Raw genomic sequence first — 16,691 nt, forward strand, 5'->3', positions numbered from 1 at the left:
AGTGCCATCGCTGCTGAGATTCAGGCATCTGCTCCGTCAAGCGGGGCTCCACTTGATAGTTGCTGCAGGCCTCGCCCTGCTCTGTTAATCAGTGCACACCTTCCCACCACCCCCCACAAAGGCTCACCTGGAGGTTCCAGTCAAGTTCTCTGGATGCCATGCCCAGTCTCTCCCTTTAGGAACTTCTGTTGGACTTAGACTGAACATCACACGGGTTGGTGTACGGGTTGGTGTATGAGTTGAGTCCGGGTGTTGCTTTAGCTCAGTGGTTTTCAACACTGGCTGAGAGTCAGCTGGGGAGCTTTTAAAAGAAACTGAAAACATTTTTAAATACTAAAAATTGCTTGGGCCTCAGGCCAACCAAAGGCTCTGAAGGTAAAGTCTGGGTGTCAGTACTTTCAAAAGCTTTCCAGGAGTCATGGGCTGAATTGTGTCCCTGCCCCCTACACCCCGCCCTGCCACATTCATACATTGAAATCTTAGTCTCCAGTCCCCAGTGCCTCCCAGAATGGGATGGTATTTGGACACAGAACTTTTAAAGACGTAACTAAGTTAAATGAGTTCATTCATCAAGGTGGGCCCTTATCCGATATAAGTATCTGGGTAAGAAGAGGAAATTAGGACACAGGCACACACAGAGGTATGACCCTGTGAAGACACAGGGAGAAGATGGTCATTTACAAGGACAGAGACCTCAGAAGAAACCAACCAACACTCTGACACCTTGGTCTTGGACTCCCAGCCTCCAGAACTGTGAGAAAATGTCTGTTATCGAAATGACCACACGACTCTACTGCACATCCAGGGAGCAGCCGTTCTTCCAGCCACCCCGCTCTCCCCCACGCCCCTCCCAGCTAGACCATAATCATCCTGAGGGCCGGAGGGACCTATGCCTTTTGAGTCCCCCCGTCTGTAGCTAGCTATTGACCCACTGGTGACTACCGACCTGTTCTGCCGCAGCACGTGGCCTCCATGCTCCTCCCTCCATGGTCCGTTACTCCCGATGCCCCCATCATACTGGGAGATGCTTCAGACTTTTTCTTTCCCCAATGTCTTTCACGCTTCTGATCTTGGACAATTTTACATCATAAAAACCTTGTATCATTTTCTGTTAAAGGCCTTTTTCTATTCCAGGGATCCCGAACTTAGTTGGCATGCTTAATATTTCCTCTTATTTTGGGTAAACACCTGACTCTTCTGACCCTTTTTATGAGGCATATTTGGCCCACATGCCACTTCCACCAACGACTTGACGTTCCGGTTGGATGTTAAACCTTATTCAGTGAAGGCGCTGTCCTCACTTAGCCTCCTTCTCTCTGGGGTCATCCAAATGCCCTCACATTGTACATTCGGGAGAGAACCTTGCCAAGGCACACCCACCTCCTCGCGCCTTGTATGCCTTAAGACCTTCTATGCCTTAGAAGAGCTCCTCTTTTCAGAAACTGGACTGTCTTGAAAACCACCAGATTTGGGGTTTGCAACTGAACTTGGAGGTCATGTTACTTATGGGAAACTGGGGCCCAGAGGTGGAAAGTGATTGGCCCACAGTCACAGGGCTGGGCAGTGGCCAGGCCCATGCTGGAGGCTGCCTGCCTGACAATGCAGAGGGCTTTCCTCTGACCCACACCGCTAACCTGCAGATGGGGATTTCCTCCCCTGGGAAACATGGGCATAAAGCAAAAGCAAAACCCTCCATCCTCCAGAATTTGCCTTGACATTTTCTCTCCATGTGTCCTTTATAAACCTCAAACTAGATATCACTTTCTCCTCTTGAATGCTGGTGAAGGCCCAGAGTGGGCATCATTGACTGCCTCCTCTCCTGCCTCTGCTGTGGTCATTTCCAGCTGCCCAGGCAGACAGAGATGGCCATGCAAGGAAGTTCTGCCAGGGAATGTTAGATGAAAGTGTCAGGTCAGCTCTCCAAGGGGCTAACTCATGAGTGCCTCCGCCTTTCCTCCTTCCTCCTGCCTGGAATGTGGATGGGTAGCAGTGAGAAGGACACCGAGCTGGAAGAAAGCAGGACAGGGCTCTGCTTCCCAGGTGTCCACATTCAACTTCCAGGTTGGAGTCAAGTGAAGGAGCTCCGGTGGTGGGGGAGAAAAATCTAGATAGGTGAGAGATACTCCAACATCAAAGGGCTTTTGTCCAGCCCAGACACATCATGGGGCTCTAAAGAAACATTTTTCTGGACTTTCCCTCACCCCACTCCAACTCAGGACAGGTCCTCATGAAGGTGTGTTTGGAGAAATCCACTGGAGGAGATTCTGGTGCTCAGCCTTCCTGAGCCACTTGGGTGCCATGGGATGTGGTCAGGAGGCCATGCAGGAGCTCAGGGGATGGCTGTCAGGCTGTGGTCTTGGTAAACACAAAGAGTGAGGAGGGAGACCATTAGCATCAGGCTAAATGGATCTCAGTCAAACTGCAGGGCCCACAGCAGCCATCTTGTGACAATGAGGAAACTTCAGGAAAATTAGCAGTAAGACTAACAAGGCAGGCACATGAAAGGTGCCAAAACATTGGTGACATCATGGAGCTTCTGTACCAGCTCAGCGTGTCTATTTCTAGACTTCTTTTATGTGAGAAGATAAATAAACTTCTACCTGGTTTAAGTCATTTTGGGAGTGGGGTCCCTGTTACTCGTAGTTAGGCAATTTCTGATCCAGCAGTCATCTTGGGATCACTCTAGTTGTTTAAAATTTGTTTTCTAAGTTGAGCTGAGATCAGCCTCAGTGTCCTAGGAAAGGCCTGGCTATTCTTAACTCCAAGTTCTGCCCTCTAGGGTCACCCCAAAGAAACCTAGTCTCTTCCTTCTCTCCAGCATTGACTTTTTTCATCTTGATGTCTTTACTTCATATCTCTCACCTGCAATTGTATGTTTGTTGGGCCACAGGCCCCCTCAGGTGCTTCCTCAGCTGCTCGGCCCATGGGCAGCCCAAGGTTATGTACCCTGTCTGTGCCTTCACAGAGCATCTCAGCTACCTCTGGCCCAAGCCAACTGTTGGATTTCCACTTTCCTTGGCTGTTTATATGTTCCCTCTATACACTAGCCCATGGTCAGGCAAGAGAGCTTTCTGCCTTTGGGTTATCTTATCCCCATTTTATTATTTTCTTATTCTTTGCTGATGTGCTCCTCACTTTATTCTTAGCAATGCATGGTCTCCCAAGCATCATTTATTCAGCAGCAGGGACAGAACCAGAAGCACTTATGGCCTACAAGGAGCTCAGACAGCCCACTTTGCACATTCTACATTGCATTTTAAGCCCTGTAAATCCAGGCCATCTCATTAGCCTACTTCCCCTGTTGATAAGAGCTATCTAGAAAATATCAGCAAGTGGGGGTGGGGAGGGGAAGACAGGAAGGTACTGTAATGCTGGTTTTGTTTGGATTTTGTTTTTGTTTTTGGGTTTTTTGGACACAGTTTCCAAGGACTCTAGTTCCTGTGTCAATCTCAGGGTTCTTCCAGCCTTAAGTCTCTTTTCCTGAGGTGTAATGAATGTGCCCTTCCTTCATCACCAGAAAGACAGGGAGCCATTTTTGGAAAACTTTTCCCAGTAGCTACAGGTTGAACAAGAGGGTCTATATTCACAAACTTGATCTTTTTTCTCCTTTCTAAGCCATACCATCAGCATATACTGGTCAGCTCAGAGCTCCATGGTCTTTCTCTCTGTTGTCCCTCCTCTTCTCAGTTTCCTCATCTCCAAGGACTGCCTCAAAGGTTCTTTTTTGTGTTGTTGAAAACATTTAAGTTCTACTCTCTTTGCAAATTTCTGTTACACAGCACGGTGTTATCCACTGTGCTCCCCAAGTTTTACTGCACATCAGATCCTCAGGAGTAGATCAAAGGTTCTTCACCTGGGCTTTGTGATTCTCTGGGAGGGCTTCTATGGGTGTGGGCTTCAGAGGTCCGTGAAATCTTATGCAATACTTTGTGCATACAGGAATGCACTCATTTTTCTGGATGGGGGTATTCTTCATGGTTTTCACACCATGATTTGGAAAGGGGATAGTTTTACCTGGAAAATTTTAAGAATTAATGCCTTTGGTATTTTCTCAAGAGGCCTTCCAGATTCACAGGCAATTATTTACAGTATAACATCATGTGCTACTTTTCCCCGCAAACTCCTAGTGTAACCTCAGCAGCTCTTTAGTTGAGCACCTTTGTTTTATGGTTAAAGTAACTGAAGCTCAGAGAAGTCAAGTAGATTGCCCACAGCCATCAGCTATTTCCTGGCAGAGGCAGGGGGCGCTCCTGAGCCCGGGGCCCTCCAGAAGCCTCAAGAACATTCATGTGCCAAAGGGTGAGGAGTTCTGTTTTCTTGCCTGGATTTTAAATTCCATGAGACATGAGCCCATCTCACCACACTGAGCCTCATTCTCTGGGTCTCGCCAAATGCCCATCCTATAATAGGCCTCAAAGGTTTGGGCTGGATTGCTTTGTACCTATTACTCATAAGTCTGTGCTCATTAGCCCCCCTTCGCTCTCACTGCTTATTCTGCTTCTGAGTCCACCACACACAGCCTCAAGCCCAGGGGCTGGCTGCTCTATCGGTGGAGCCCACATGGGGTTTCCCTCACCCTGCCCCGCACAGCTTTGGGAGGTCTTCCTCCACCAAATTGCCTTTCTCAAAGGACAGTTCATTCCGCTTGTTCCTCTTTTATTTTTCTATGACTTTACATTACATTTTTTATTCTGGTAAAATAAACATAACATAAAATTTGCCATTTTTAACCATTTTAAGGGCACAGTCCAGTGACATTAAGTACACACACATTGCTGTGCGGCCATGACCGACACCCGTCTCCAGAACTTGACCTTCCCAAAGTGAAACTCTGTGCCCATTTACACCCTAACTCCCCCCCACCCCGCCGCCCCCTGGCAGTTGCCATTCCACTTCCTGTCTCTGAGAGTGACTACGGAGGTACCTCACATAAGTGGAGTCATACGATGTTTGTCCCCTTCGTCTGGCTTATTTCACTTAGCATCATGTCCTGACGTTGCATCTGTTGCACCATGTGTCAGAATTCCCTTCCTTTCTACAGCCGAGTGATGGTCATTGTGTGGATGTCCCGCATTTGGCTTCTCCACTCATTCGTCAGTGGGTACTAGGGTAGCTTCTACCCTTTGGCTATCATGAGTAAGCTGCTGTGAGCATAGGTGTGCAAAAATCTGTTTGAGTCTACACCCAGAAGTGGAATTGCTGGGTCGTATGGGAATTTTTTATCTAATTTCTTTGAAGAACTGCTATACCATTCTCCACAGCAGTTGCACCATTTTATATTTCCACGAGCAAAATCTCCATATCCTTATCAATATTTGTTGCTTTCTGGGGGGTTTTGTTTGTTTGTTTTGATAACAGCTATCCTGATGGGTGTACAGCGGTATCACATGGTCCCCTCCTTTTCCTCAGGAGTCACACTTACCCACCTGATCACGTGACAGGACTATCAGGGCACGTAGCACACTGGCCCCCTGATGCTGCCATATACACTAGTCACTCGAAATCCAACTTGAATAAGTGCTGTGGCTTTGTCGTGGATATGTGCACAACCTACACTTGGCCCTTTGTCATACTGCATTTCACCGACTTCAGTACGCACAGGTTCCCCCCAGCCCCCCACCATGTTCTAATAGCTCGGAAATCAGGGTGCATATGGCAACCAATTGTATGCTTTTGTCTTCGTTTGTCACTAAAAGGCAGGGCTGAAAATGGCTGTAGGCCCTGTAAAGCCTGTGTAGACCAGTGGTGCTGGAGGAGCCTATGAGGGGCCAGCCACCTGCTGAATGACAGCGGCTCTTTTGCTTCTGGAGGCTACAGGCCACAAACATTTTCTTCAGGGGACGTGTACTAGTCACACAAGTGTAGCTTCTTTCAGCTGTTCCCCTGTAACATCAATCAACCCTTCAAGGTTTCAGCCACCACGGCATGCTCCCCACCTCCCTCCTGCTTGCTTGCTCTGAGGTTTAGCGCTGGTGTTGCTGGTGTAGTTGCCTCACCGATTGTCTTTTGCAGAGCCCAGCCCCCGCCCCACCCTGCATTGTAGACGGCTCTCACCGGCTTCATCCTCTTCCTGAACCCATCACTCTTGCTGCCTGCTCCCACCTCCAGTCCCTCACCCTGGCCACTTCCAGGGCTGGTGACAAAACTGCTTCCTCCCCTGCAGGCCCACCCTGCTCCATTCCTCCCACCACTGCTGTCACCTTTTGGAGCATTTCCTGTGACTTCTATTTTTTTCTTCTTTTGCCCCTTAATCTGTTTTTCTCTACTTCCCTCCCCACCCCCGAACAGCTGGAATGCCTCCTTTGCCTTCTTGCCCTGCTTCCTCCTGAAATCCCCTGGCAACCCTTCCCCATCCTTGGCAGACCGGCATCAATCCCAGGATGCTCTGACTGGTGCCGTGGACCCCGGGGTTTGCCAGGACCCGTTAGCAGTAATGATTCACCCCCAGTCTCAGTGTTCCTCAGTGACTCAGGCAGCTGGGCCTCAGAGCCTCCTCTAACCCACTCTACCCAGCACACCGGGATGAGGCCCTGTCCCAAGAGGGAGTGGGAATGGTGTGGGGAGTCCAAAGGGAGGTCTCCTTCAGAGCTCAGTCGTGGGGGGTGGCTGAATAAAAGCCTTCTGCTGTGAGAGTGTCTCCCACTTTATCTAGACTTTCCTCACCTGCAGCAGTTCCCCCACCAGACCCCAAGCTGGGCATGGAGAATGGAGAGCCCGGAACCACGCCCTGCTTGCTCTCCTTCTGCTCCTCACCCTTCTCCCCTCTGCCCTTCTCCTGACTCCTCACACCCCTGACTCAGGCTTCGCTATTCCTTCACAGCATCTCTTGCTGTCTACATTCCCCGGGTGTGAATGGGGAAGGGCCGTCTCCCCTCTGCTGTGAGGGCACCCACGACCAAGTGGCTGGCCTGGTTCAGGATACAGCTACGCAGACTCGGGCGTCCTCTCTCCGGGCCAGGCCCGCTATCCTACGTAGCTTGTCTGGTCAAAGAGGTCGCGCCCTCTCCTGCTCCTGCTTCCGGAGAAGAACCTCATGACTTTGGAAGGAGAAAAGCAGGGAGAGGAAAACCAATCCACGCGACTTTATGTATGAATTGACCACTAATCTTTGTTCCATGTCCAAGGGCCGGTGTCATATTCTCCCCTCCTCCACGCTGGCTGGCATGTAGGAATGGAACAGTTGTCCCTTTGGGGCAAAAGTGGGGGGGTTGGCAGGGGCTTCTGAGCTGCATCCCCTGCCCTGTCTTCTGTCCCTAGAGATCTTCCCAACTCAGAAATGCAGCTTCGGAATCTGGGAAAGGCAGGACAGCTAGCAGTGTGCTTCCCGGGGATCTATGTCGTCTCCTGTCTCAACTCAAATCGGTTAAGCCAAGGAGAGAGTTGTCGGCTCCCATAACTGAAGAGCCCAGTTTTCCAGTTTGGGTTCTTGTTTCAGGCCTTCCTGCACCCAGGGGCTCAACTGGGTAATCGGGACTTGGTTTTCTCTCCTTCGTGGTGGCATCTTTTTCTGGTTCTATGAAGCAAGCCCTGGCAGTGCCAGCTTATCTCGGCCTCACTGCTAGTAGGGCCAGTGCCAAAAAGAGGCCACCTGATCCTACGAACCCACCTGGATCCATAGCGAAGGCATCCAGGCAGGGTGACCAACCTGTTGCAGTTAGCTGGGGTCAGGAGGTAGTGGGGGACAGTGGGTCCTGGCTCACAGGCTTCTCAGAGTTAAAACTGGAGCAGTCCTGGGCCTACCAGGTCAGCGTGACCTGCAATGACACCTGCTTCCTATTTCCCCTTTGTTTCTCTCCCCTCTGTTTTCAGCCTCCTCTTTATTTACCTGCTCTTGGACCAATGTAAGGGCCCGCCTCAGTTTGCTTGTCAGTCATGAGCCTTGCAGACTTCAGTGAAGAAGGGTTTGGGGTTCTGCTGCTGGGTACTGGGGGACAGAGCTGATGTGATTGTGTCTGTGCTGTTTCCTCCTCCCTCAGGGACATTCATCAGCCCCCTTAACAACTCCGAGTAAGGTGCACTTGCGTACACGTGCCCACCCCTGCAGAGAGAGGGCCCTTCCCATGCCCCCTCATCCCTGCTTCCGAAACTGCTCCCCACTCCACTCTCCTGCTGGGTGAGGAGTGAATGCCACCTTGCACCCAGGTCCAGAGGCTGAAATCCCAGGACCATGTGGTACCTCATTCTCGCCCACAGCCCCTTCCACCAGCCTATTGGTTGGTCACCCAGCCCCGCTGGTGGCTTCTTCTCAGCCTCTGCCAGATCAGTCCCCCTGGTCTTCCTTCCACTACAGTTGTCCTCGTTCACCAATAATTTTCCCTGCTCTCCGAGGCCCCATCCTCCCTACCGCTGCCAGGGCGTCTTCTAAAATATCAGGATGACATCCATTGGGAAGGCCCTTCCTGAACGCCCACACTTGGATCCTTTGCTGCCCTTTTGCACATATGTCCCCATCCTGAATGCCCCGAGCAGAGCAGGGATAGCAAACGTCTGGCACCTGTATGGTCCTCCTCTGCCCTGATGCTATAGCAGCATTGCTAGCTGATCACAGCATTCAGGGAGCCTGGGTACAATTTCTTCCCATCCTTCCAACCCACCCCACTCTGTCAGAGTTGGCGCCCAGGCCATACCTATTTCCCACGCCCATCCCAACTTCTTCCTTCTCTGGCTAATCCCAGAATTGTCCTTTAGGTCTCTGCTTCTGTCACCTCCTCCAGGAAGTCTTCCCTGACTTGCCATTTCTCTCAATCTGCTTTCAGTCATGTCCTGTATATGTTATATCTCATCTCTATTTTTATATCTATATCTCAGAACATTTCTTATACTACCTTTTAATAATGTAGCTACTTGTCACACTAGAACGAGAAGTTTTGGAAGATGGGTGCTGTGTGTCAGTAATCTTTGTATTTCCAGGATCCAGCATAGAGCCTGGTACACAACAGTTGCTCAGTATTGTTTGTGTGGCACACAAGCAGGTAAATGAGCGAGTGAGTGAATACGCGAATGACCTGTTTTGAACGTGAAAGAATGAGAAGTTCATTAGGCCTCTTTGGCAAAGAATTTCAGGGGGCTCTCCCCTTCCACATGGCTACAAGAGGAGGTCATACTTCTCAGTGACTCTTTGTGGGGCTGAAGTTGAACCTGTTTGTTTCTAGTGATGAAGCTGGAGAGCTGGAGAGCAAGCCGCTGCCCCATCTTCCGCGAGGAGCGGGGTGATCTTACAGTCCTGAACGCCGCTACCTTCTACAGTTGATGGGCCCAGGCCATCTTCGATCCTTCAGCTCCTTCCTCGATGCCCTAGTTTTTTTCTAATTTTGTGCATATGCGTAGTGTCCCTGCAGACGTGTGTATGTTGTATGTGTGTGCGTGCAGGCGTACCGGCCACCTAAAGTTAATGCAGAATCTTGTCAGTTGTATAAGTGCAGGTGCGTTTAGCAGCGAGATGACCGACAGCTTCTCTTGGGGCCGTGTGCTTGGCCTCATGTTGGGACGGAGCCTTCGTGGTGGCCCCTGGCTGCTATTGGCCTGGTTTTTGGTACTTAGAATTCCTCGGGAGACATTTTTAATTTCAAAAGTCCACTTGGAGATAGAGAATTCCAGTTCAGAAGGATGTTATTTTCTAGAAGAATGCCAGAAGGGGACAGTTGGCCACTTGAGCATGTGTTGCTATGCTATGTTTTGCCTGGGTCCCCAGTGAACCGCGAAATGGCCTTTGCCTTCGCTGCAGGCCAGGTTCCTGCTTTGCCCTTGAACACTCCCCTTCGCCCTGCGAGGAGCTGCTGTCCAAGAGGCTCAAGAGAGATGGATCTTCTCTGCCCGGAAATGGGCTGTAGGGAGCAGAAACCCTGGAGGCATCAGGGAGGCTGGGGTCCTGGTGATGCTGGGCGACACAGGGACACTGGGAGACATGGTGACACTGGGGTCATGGTGACGTTAAAGGACATGGCAACATTGGGAGACATAGTGATGTGGGGGAATATGGTGATTATGAGGGACACGGTCCTCCAGGGTTGCTGTGTCCTCCAGTGTCACTGTGCCTCCCCCACCGTGTTCCCCAGCATCACTGTATGCCCCAGTGCCCCTTAGTTTTTCTCTTAGCTCCATGGTGAGGGCCAAGAAGGATGCTCATTGTCACAAATGAAAGTGAAAATCAAGTGGGAAGAAAAGTTAGCCCTTTAGGAATGCACTGTGGAGTAACAGCACAGGCAGCTGCTGCTGTTAGCCGGAGGTCTGAAAAAGCAGCTTAAAGGGATTAGTTGGGAGGGACGAGGCTGAAGAAGCTAATTATAAAGTTTGTGCCAGAGATGGGAGAGGATTACGAGGCCTCTTTGTGCACCGATTTTGAAAAATGAGAGGACAATCCTTTTCCCTAAGAGGAATAGGGTAAATGGAAAGGCAAGGTAAGGAAGGGAGGTGTTGGCGCTGGAGGAACTGAAGCAGGGGGCACGGCTGCGGCAGGGAAGGCCACGGTCACCTGCAGAGAGCATGCCCATTAATGAGGGTCCTGCATGGTCTGCACTGTGTGGGAGCAGGGACAACTCCTCGGCTGATCATCATTACTCAAGAGTCCGCTTATTGACAGGCCTGGGCTCTGCTTTGTGGCTCTGAGAAATATCTGCCTTATTAATCAGTATGGATTTCCCGGGCCCCTGCTGTGTGCCAAGCTTGGGGCTGGGCGCCCCAGGGAACACATGTTCTGCTTCCCACGCCTGGGGGTAGTTGGCCATGAAGGGTAGGGCTCAGGATGTAGGAAATGTCAGGGAACCATGCTGAAAGTGGGGGTTGCCCCAGACTTGGGGGATAGGGAAGGCTCACAAAGGAGGGAAGCCAAGGCAGGGTGCAGAAGGATGGGGATTGCCATGCAGGGGAGCCTGAGCCAGGCAGCCCCATTGGAGTGGAGAATTCCTGCAGGAAAGAGCAGGAGCTGAGGCTTAGGGGGTGGAGAGGAGCAAGACAGAGAGGCCTCGAATTGTGAGATAAGGGGCCTGGGCATTTTCTGCAGACACTGGGAACCACTTGAAGGTCTTGGAGCAGAGAAGTTACCTGGGGAAAAACTGGATTTCAGGACAATTTGGTCAGCAGGTACACAGAACAGAGCATGGCATGGTGACCTGCACAGAGTCAGGCTTCTGCAAGAGTCCCAGGTGAAGCAGTGAGCTCTACCATGGTGGGAATAGACATGAACAGCTGGATGAATGACCTTGACCCAACCGTGGCTGTCCTGAACCCCCAATCTCCCACGTCTATGGGAACGGGCTGGGGGACTCTCTGACAGGTTTCACTATGCATCTTCCAAAGACTTTGGAGGGATGTGAGGAGGAGCATTCTTTTCACATGAAAGCGAACATCACCATACAGTGGAGAAAGCACGCAACACCGAGAGGTAACATCCTCTTTGGGTTATAAGTCTCCTTGTCTGCGCTTTGGTCCCTGAAGGGTTTGGGACTAAGGGATTCTACTCCAACCCTCTCACCTCGTAGTTGAAGGATGAAAGTCAGGAGACCTGGGCATCCCCCAGGGGCATACGTAAGTCTCGGCACTAAGAGAGAGTGGTCAAGGCACCCAGGCCTCCTGACTGCCTACCCTGCGTTCTTGCACTTGTGTTCCATGGTCTTCCCTTTATTTACCCATCTCTTTAGAAGATAAACCCTAAGGTATTCAAAGGAGTTCAGGTGATAGAAATGGGTAAGAGAATCAGCAAGAGGAGGAAAAGGAATCAAGAGATATGGGTGCTTGCTCTGTGCCCAGTACTCTATATGCATAAACTCGTTTACGCATTATAACCACTCTGCAGAGTGAATAGGGCTGCATTTGGCAGGTGGGTCCTCCACAGAGCATGTCATTCACCTTCCAGGTCATACGGAGTAAGGGGGTGGGGTAGAATGTGAACTCAGATCTGTCCGATGCCAAACCTTTGGGCATTCCTTCTGTTCCATCAATATGGATGGACCTGCCTCTCCAGAGCTGAGTGGATCAAATTTGGAGTGGGCAGGGAACACCTCTATAATGAAGAGCAGGGGGAAATGCAGAATCTCTTGGCTGCTCTCTGACCCTCCTTCTTCAATTGGTTTCAGCTGCCTGGGCCTCCACGCCATGAACAGCACCCCAAGGGATACCCAGGCCCCCAGCTACCGTGAGTGCCTCCTGCCTTCCGCGGCCCGGACCCCCTCTGTCATCCAGGTCACACCAGCCAAGAAGATAACTTTCCTCAAGCGAGGGGATCCCCAATTTTCTGGAGTTCGTCTAGCTGTCCACCAACGCACCTTCAAGAGCTTTGGGGCACTGATGGATGAGCTCTCCCAGCGCGTGCCTCTCTCCTTTGGGGTGCGCTCCGTCACCACGCCCCGGGGCCTGCATGGCCTCAGTGCCCTGGAACAGCTGGAGGATGGTGGGTGCTACCTCTGTTCTGATAAGAAGCCCCCCAAGACCTCCAGCGGGCCAGGCCGTCCACAAGGGGGAAGTCCCTCTACTCAGCAGTCTCAAGATGTTGAAGGCCAGTGTGAGGCGCTACGGACAGCCTCTTCCCGGAAGAATCCTAAAGCCCCAAAGAGGATAATGTTGGTTAAGAATGGGGACCCTCGATTCCAGCAGACAGTGGTGCTCAGTCATAGAAATACCAGGAGCCTGTCGGCTTTTCTCAGCAAAGCCTCAGACCTTCTGCACTTTCCCGTGAGGCAGGTGTACACAACCAGCGGGAAAAAGGTAAGCTGTCAAGGGGTGGCATTTTCTTTAAGAAGTCCTCTGGACGTCAGGTCAAAAAGCGGGGATGGAATGGGGAGATTGTCCTTAGAAAGAGGCACTGGTTGTCCCGCCCTCCTACCTACTAAAAGTGGGTAGAGAGGAGACACTGAGTCGGTTAATCAAACAAACAATCATTATTCATATTTTTAGCTACCATTTAGCGAGCACTTAGGGAGCCCAGGCACTGCCTTGCACACTTTCATTCTTTTCTCATCCAATTCTCCTATTATTTAATCTACCGCAGGGAGAGTTCAGTGCAGGAAACAGAAACTGCTTGAAGTACCTTACGCAGAAAGCAGTTTAACACAGGGTGTTCCGGGGGCTTCCTTTGGACATCTGGAGGCATGAACACTGGGTTTGCAGGAATGGCCCCCGGCATTCTGCAGGGAAGCTACTACCCCTGCCTGCAGCTGCTGTGATTATTGAGTTCGAGGATACTTCTTGGTTGTGGAACCCAGGCCTGTACAGCTGAGATCAGGGAACTGCCACATCTGCACCTCGACACGCAGGAATGTTGGGGCGTTGGGCCTGGCATCACTGCCTGAGCTGCCACCATCCCCTGAAAACCTTTTTAGGGCTTTCTAAGTCCCGGCATCCTGGAAAGCGCACGAGAAAAAGAGTGGAATTGGCCTCAACAGACCTAGGGCATAGCCTCCACCACATAAATCCGTGAGGCAGTTAATATTGTACCATGTGTAGAGCTAAGAAAATTGAGGCACAGAGGTCAAGTAATTTGCTCGTAGTTGTATGGCTGGCAAATGACGGGGCCAGCCTTAGTGATTTCAGAGCTGTGATGGAAGAACCTTTCTAAACAGTGGTGCATTTGCCATGTACTAGCGTGTGCGACATGCAGACTTTACAGACAAATGAGGCTAGGTCTCTACCTACGGTCAATTGGCTACAGTTCAGTGGGTGCGGTGAGAGGGAGAGAGCAGGTACAAAATAAACTAATTGGAGAAAATATTAGCGTATTTTCAGATAGACTTACTGCAGAGATATCAGCGTTTCTGTAAACACAGTGGCCTCATCGCTTCCTGGCACAGGCTGTGTCACGATTATTCGTCTGCGGGTCCTCAGCTGGATGGACGCTCTCAGTAATGCTCTTTTGTTCCACGGGTCCTAGACTCCTATCTCTTTCTGCAATGGGAGCATCACTGAGCCTTCAATTCTATTTTGTTCCTTGGAAGAGTCTGGTTTTCTAGAAGCATGGCTGCATCTATAAGTTGATACACTTGGTCACATTTGCATTTTTGCGATGGACCAGAGACCTAAATCAAAAGAGGAAAGACCTGGTTGTTTGAAACAAACTTTTAATTAACTGAGTTGAAAGATCTGGTGGACGGCAAACTTAATGTCATTTTGGGAGGAGACGATGCGAGTGTTCTCTCCTTTTTCTATTCCCTTATTAATGGAACATACCCTTCTAATTTGAGAAAATGAAAAAGAACAGATTCAGCACTTTAAAGATGGAACTACAGTCCCCCACAGCTCATTACCATGTGATGCTATAAATAGTACCAACCCTCACAGAGGCAGGAGAGAGTTTTCTAAAAGCAAGAACCTATTTTCTGGAACGCAACCCAGCACTGATGTTGCCTGCTCCACTCACAGCCCAGGACATCCTGCTGGGGTGTGTGTGTGTGCAGGGGGTGACCAGCACCTGGGCAGGAGCCTAGAGAACCCCTGGAGGTTCCTGGGACAGAAGCTCCACCGGTGCAGAGAACAGTGCCTTGCCCTCCTCCGCTCCACCAGGGGCAGAAGCAGAAGCGATGGGCCCAGATGACACTGGAAAACACAGACCAAACCCAGGAGAGGATCTGCTTAGGCAAAGGGTGAAATAGTGAATCAGGTCTCCCAATGGAAGCTGGTTGCTTTAAAAAAAAAAAAAAATGCCTGCCCTGGAGAGCGCAAGTGTGGGCAGGGAAGCAGTCCAAAGGCTTCATGAAGTCTTTTGCACCTGAGGCCTCCGGAATAACCCCTAAACTATAGGCCTCACACCAGGAGGGTGTAGTTAGGGAGGAAGATCACGAGGGTAGGACCTCAGTCCCCAGCTAGTATGGTATTATGGCAATTAGGTCGGAAATTTGGGATGAGATGGACAAATACGGCCAGAGCGAGTGGATGCTCCCTCTACTGTGCCTTCCCAAACAGAAGGGAGGCTCTGCAGACCAGGCCTCCTGACTCACGCTCTCCTTCTTCAGGTGAATTCTCTGAAGGCTCTACTACACAGCCCCCCAGTGCTGGTGTGCGCTGGTCCTGAGTCCTTCAGACCTGCGGCTTTGGAAGGTGCGAGGAGAAGTGGGACTGAGACCTTATCAGGGCAGACTTCACAAAACAAAAATGGTGAGCTGGTTTTTGAGTTTCTCCGATGTTATTTGCACGGGATAGTGGTTCAGGAGAGCTGGGAAGATATTGTTTCTAGAATGAAAGAAACCTGTCTTTGGCTCCAATTCTTGGGCAACTAGTTGTTTGAGGTCTCTCTTGCCTCTTCTCATCACCACCAGCCTTGACTGGTTTGAACATTTGGGGTATGAGAGAGGGGAGTCTGGTACTTAGAGAATAGGAATCAGGTGATCTTGAACTCTAGGTTTCTAGGATCTAATATAAGCTTTATTAAGGACCATGGTGGGCAGTGGACCATGGCCCTGTGGCATTTGCATCTTCCAAGAGTCATGACTCTCTCAGACAGCGGGGGGGGGGGGGGGGGGGGGGGGGAGGGGGGCCGAACGATCTAAACCTGAAGGTAACCGTCGACCATTCATCCAACCCACCAGCCTACACATCCAACCATACATCCGTCCAAAAGCCGGCTGTGTGCCAGAGTTTAGGGTTTGTTATTTTTTTTATTTTTATTTTTTTATTTCTTTTTTTAATTTTAAAAATTTTATTTATTTATTTATTTATAATTTTTATTGTTATTCAATTGCCATTGTCTGCATTTTCTCCCCACCCCTCCACCCCATTGTCATTCCAATAATTTTGCTGAAACTCTTATCTACAGTTGTTAATCGTGCTTTTAAAAGCACAAATTTTGTGCTTTTAAAAGCGAATTTTGGGGAGTAGACAAAATCATATCCTCTGTGAAAAGCTGTTCAGAAATAACAATAGCGGTGTCGGTGATTGCCACATGCCAGGCACTGGAGATCCAGACACCCGCTAGCCACAGCCGAAGAAGCCCCGGTCTCATTTGGTGCTGACGAAAGAGCAGAGCTTCAGGAAACCTGCTCGTGCTCAGACGGACTCAGTCAGGGTCTGTTCTTTTGCTGGCCCTCCACTAGCTCCTCCCTCTTGTCAAGTGTTAGCTAAGGAGATGACATGAGAAAGTACTCAGGATCTTCATTCTTTCTTGAGGTCATTTTTTTCTACCCCAAGTAGCCCCTTCTTCTCTTTTTCATGGGGTGCAGGCTTGACTATCAGGACCTGCTATTGTGTGTCTGGGTCTTTCCTTGCCATCATTTATCAACCCCACAGCTTGATGAGTATTAGGATGATAAATCACCGCTAATAATTGCAAAGCATTTTACAGTTTACCGTCAGGTGCATGTGCAGCAGCTTATTGATTTTGCTCCTTGTTCTGGGGGTGGGCGTGAGCAGGGCTAGGAGTTAGCTCTGGGCGCTGCTGCCCTGCCCTCCACCCCTGCTGCCTATCAAGAGCCCACTTTGTGCTAGCGACTCTGTGGGAAGTTGATTTTTTTTTTTTTTAGGAAGTTTTATATACATTGCCTTGCATTGTCCAAACACACTTCCAAATAGATACCATTATTTTTATTTCACAGCCCAGAAAAGAGGCTCTGCCAAAGCTACATAGGTAGGGAATGGCAAGGTTCAGACTGAATTCAGACGTCAAGTTCATCTCGCTTTGCTCTGTTGGTTCACAAACAGCCGACTGTGGGTATTTGTTCTAGAATGGTTTTGCCCTCACCGTGTGGTTTTGGAGGCGACACGGGTGTTAG

General features: G+C 50.2%; 1 protein-coding gene across 1 annotated transcript in view; it reads left to right on the plus strand.

Moving 5' to 3' along the window:
- RP1L1 (RP1 like 1) overlaps positions 1-16,691 on the plus strand; it is a 44,034-nt gene that overhangs the window by 20,539 nt on the left and 6,804 nt on the right. Inside the window, exons 2-3 of the mRNA XM_024568619.4 lie at positions 12,072-12,699; positions 14,940-15,081. Of these exons, the coding sequence (XP_024424387.2) occupies positions 12,091-12,699; positions 14,940-15,081 (751 nt within the window). The 5' untranslated portion in view covers positions 12,072-12,090. The remainder of the gene's footprint in view (positions 1-12,071; positions 12,700-14,939; positions 15,082-16,691) is intronic.

Source organism: Desmodus rotundus, chromosome 9, assembly GCF_022682495.2.
Source record: "Desmodus rotundus isolate HL8 chromosome 9, HLdesRot8A.1, whole genome shotgun sequence".
NCBI classification, from domain to species: Eukaryota; Metazoa; Chordata; class Mammalia; order Chiroptera; family Phyllostomidae; genus Desmodus; species Desmodus rotundus.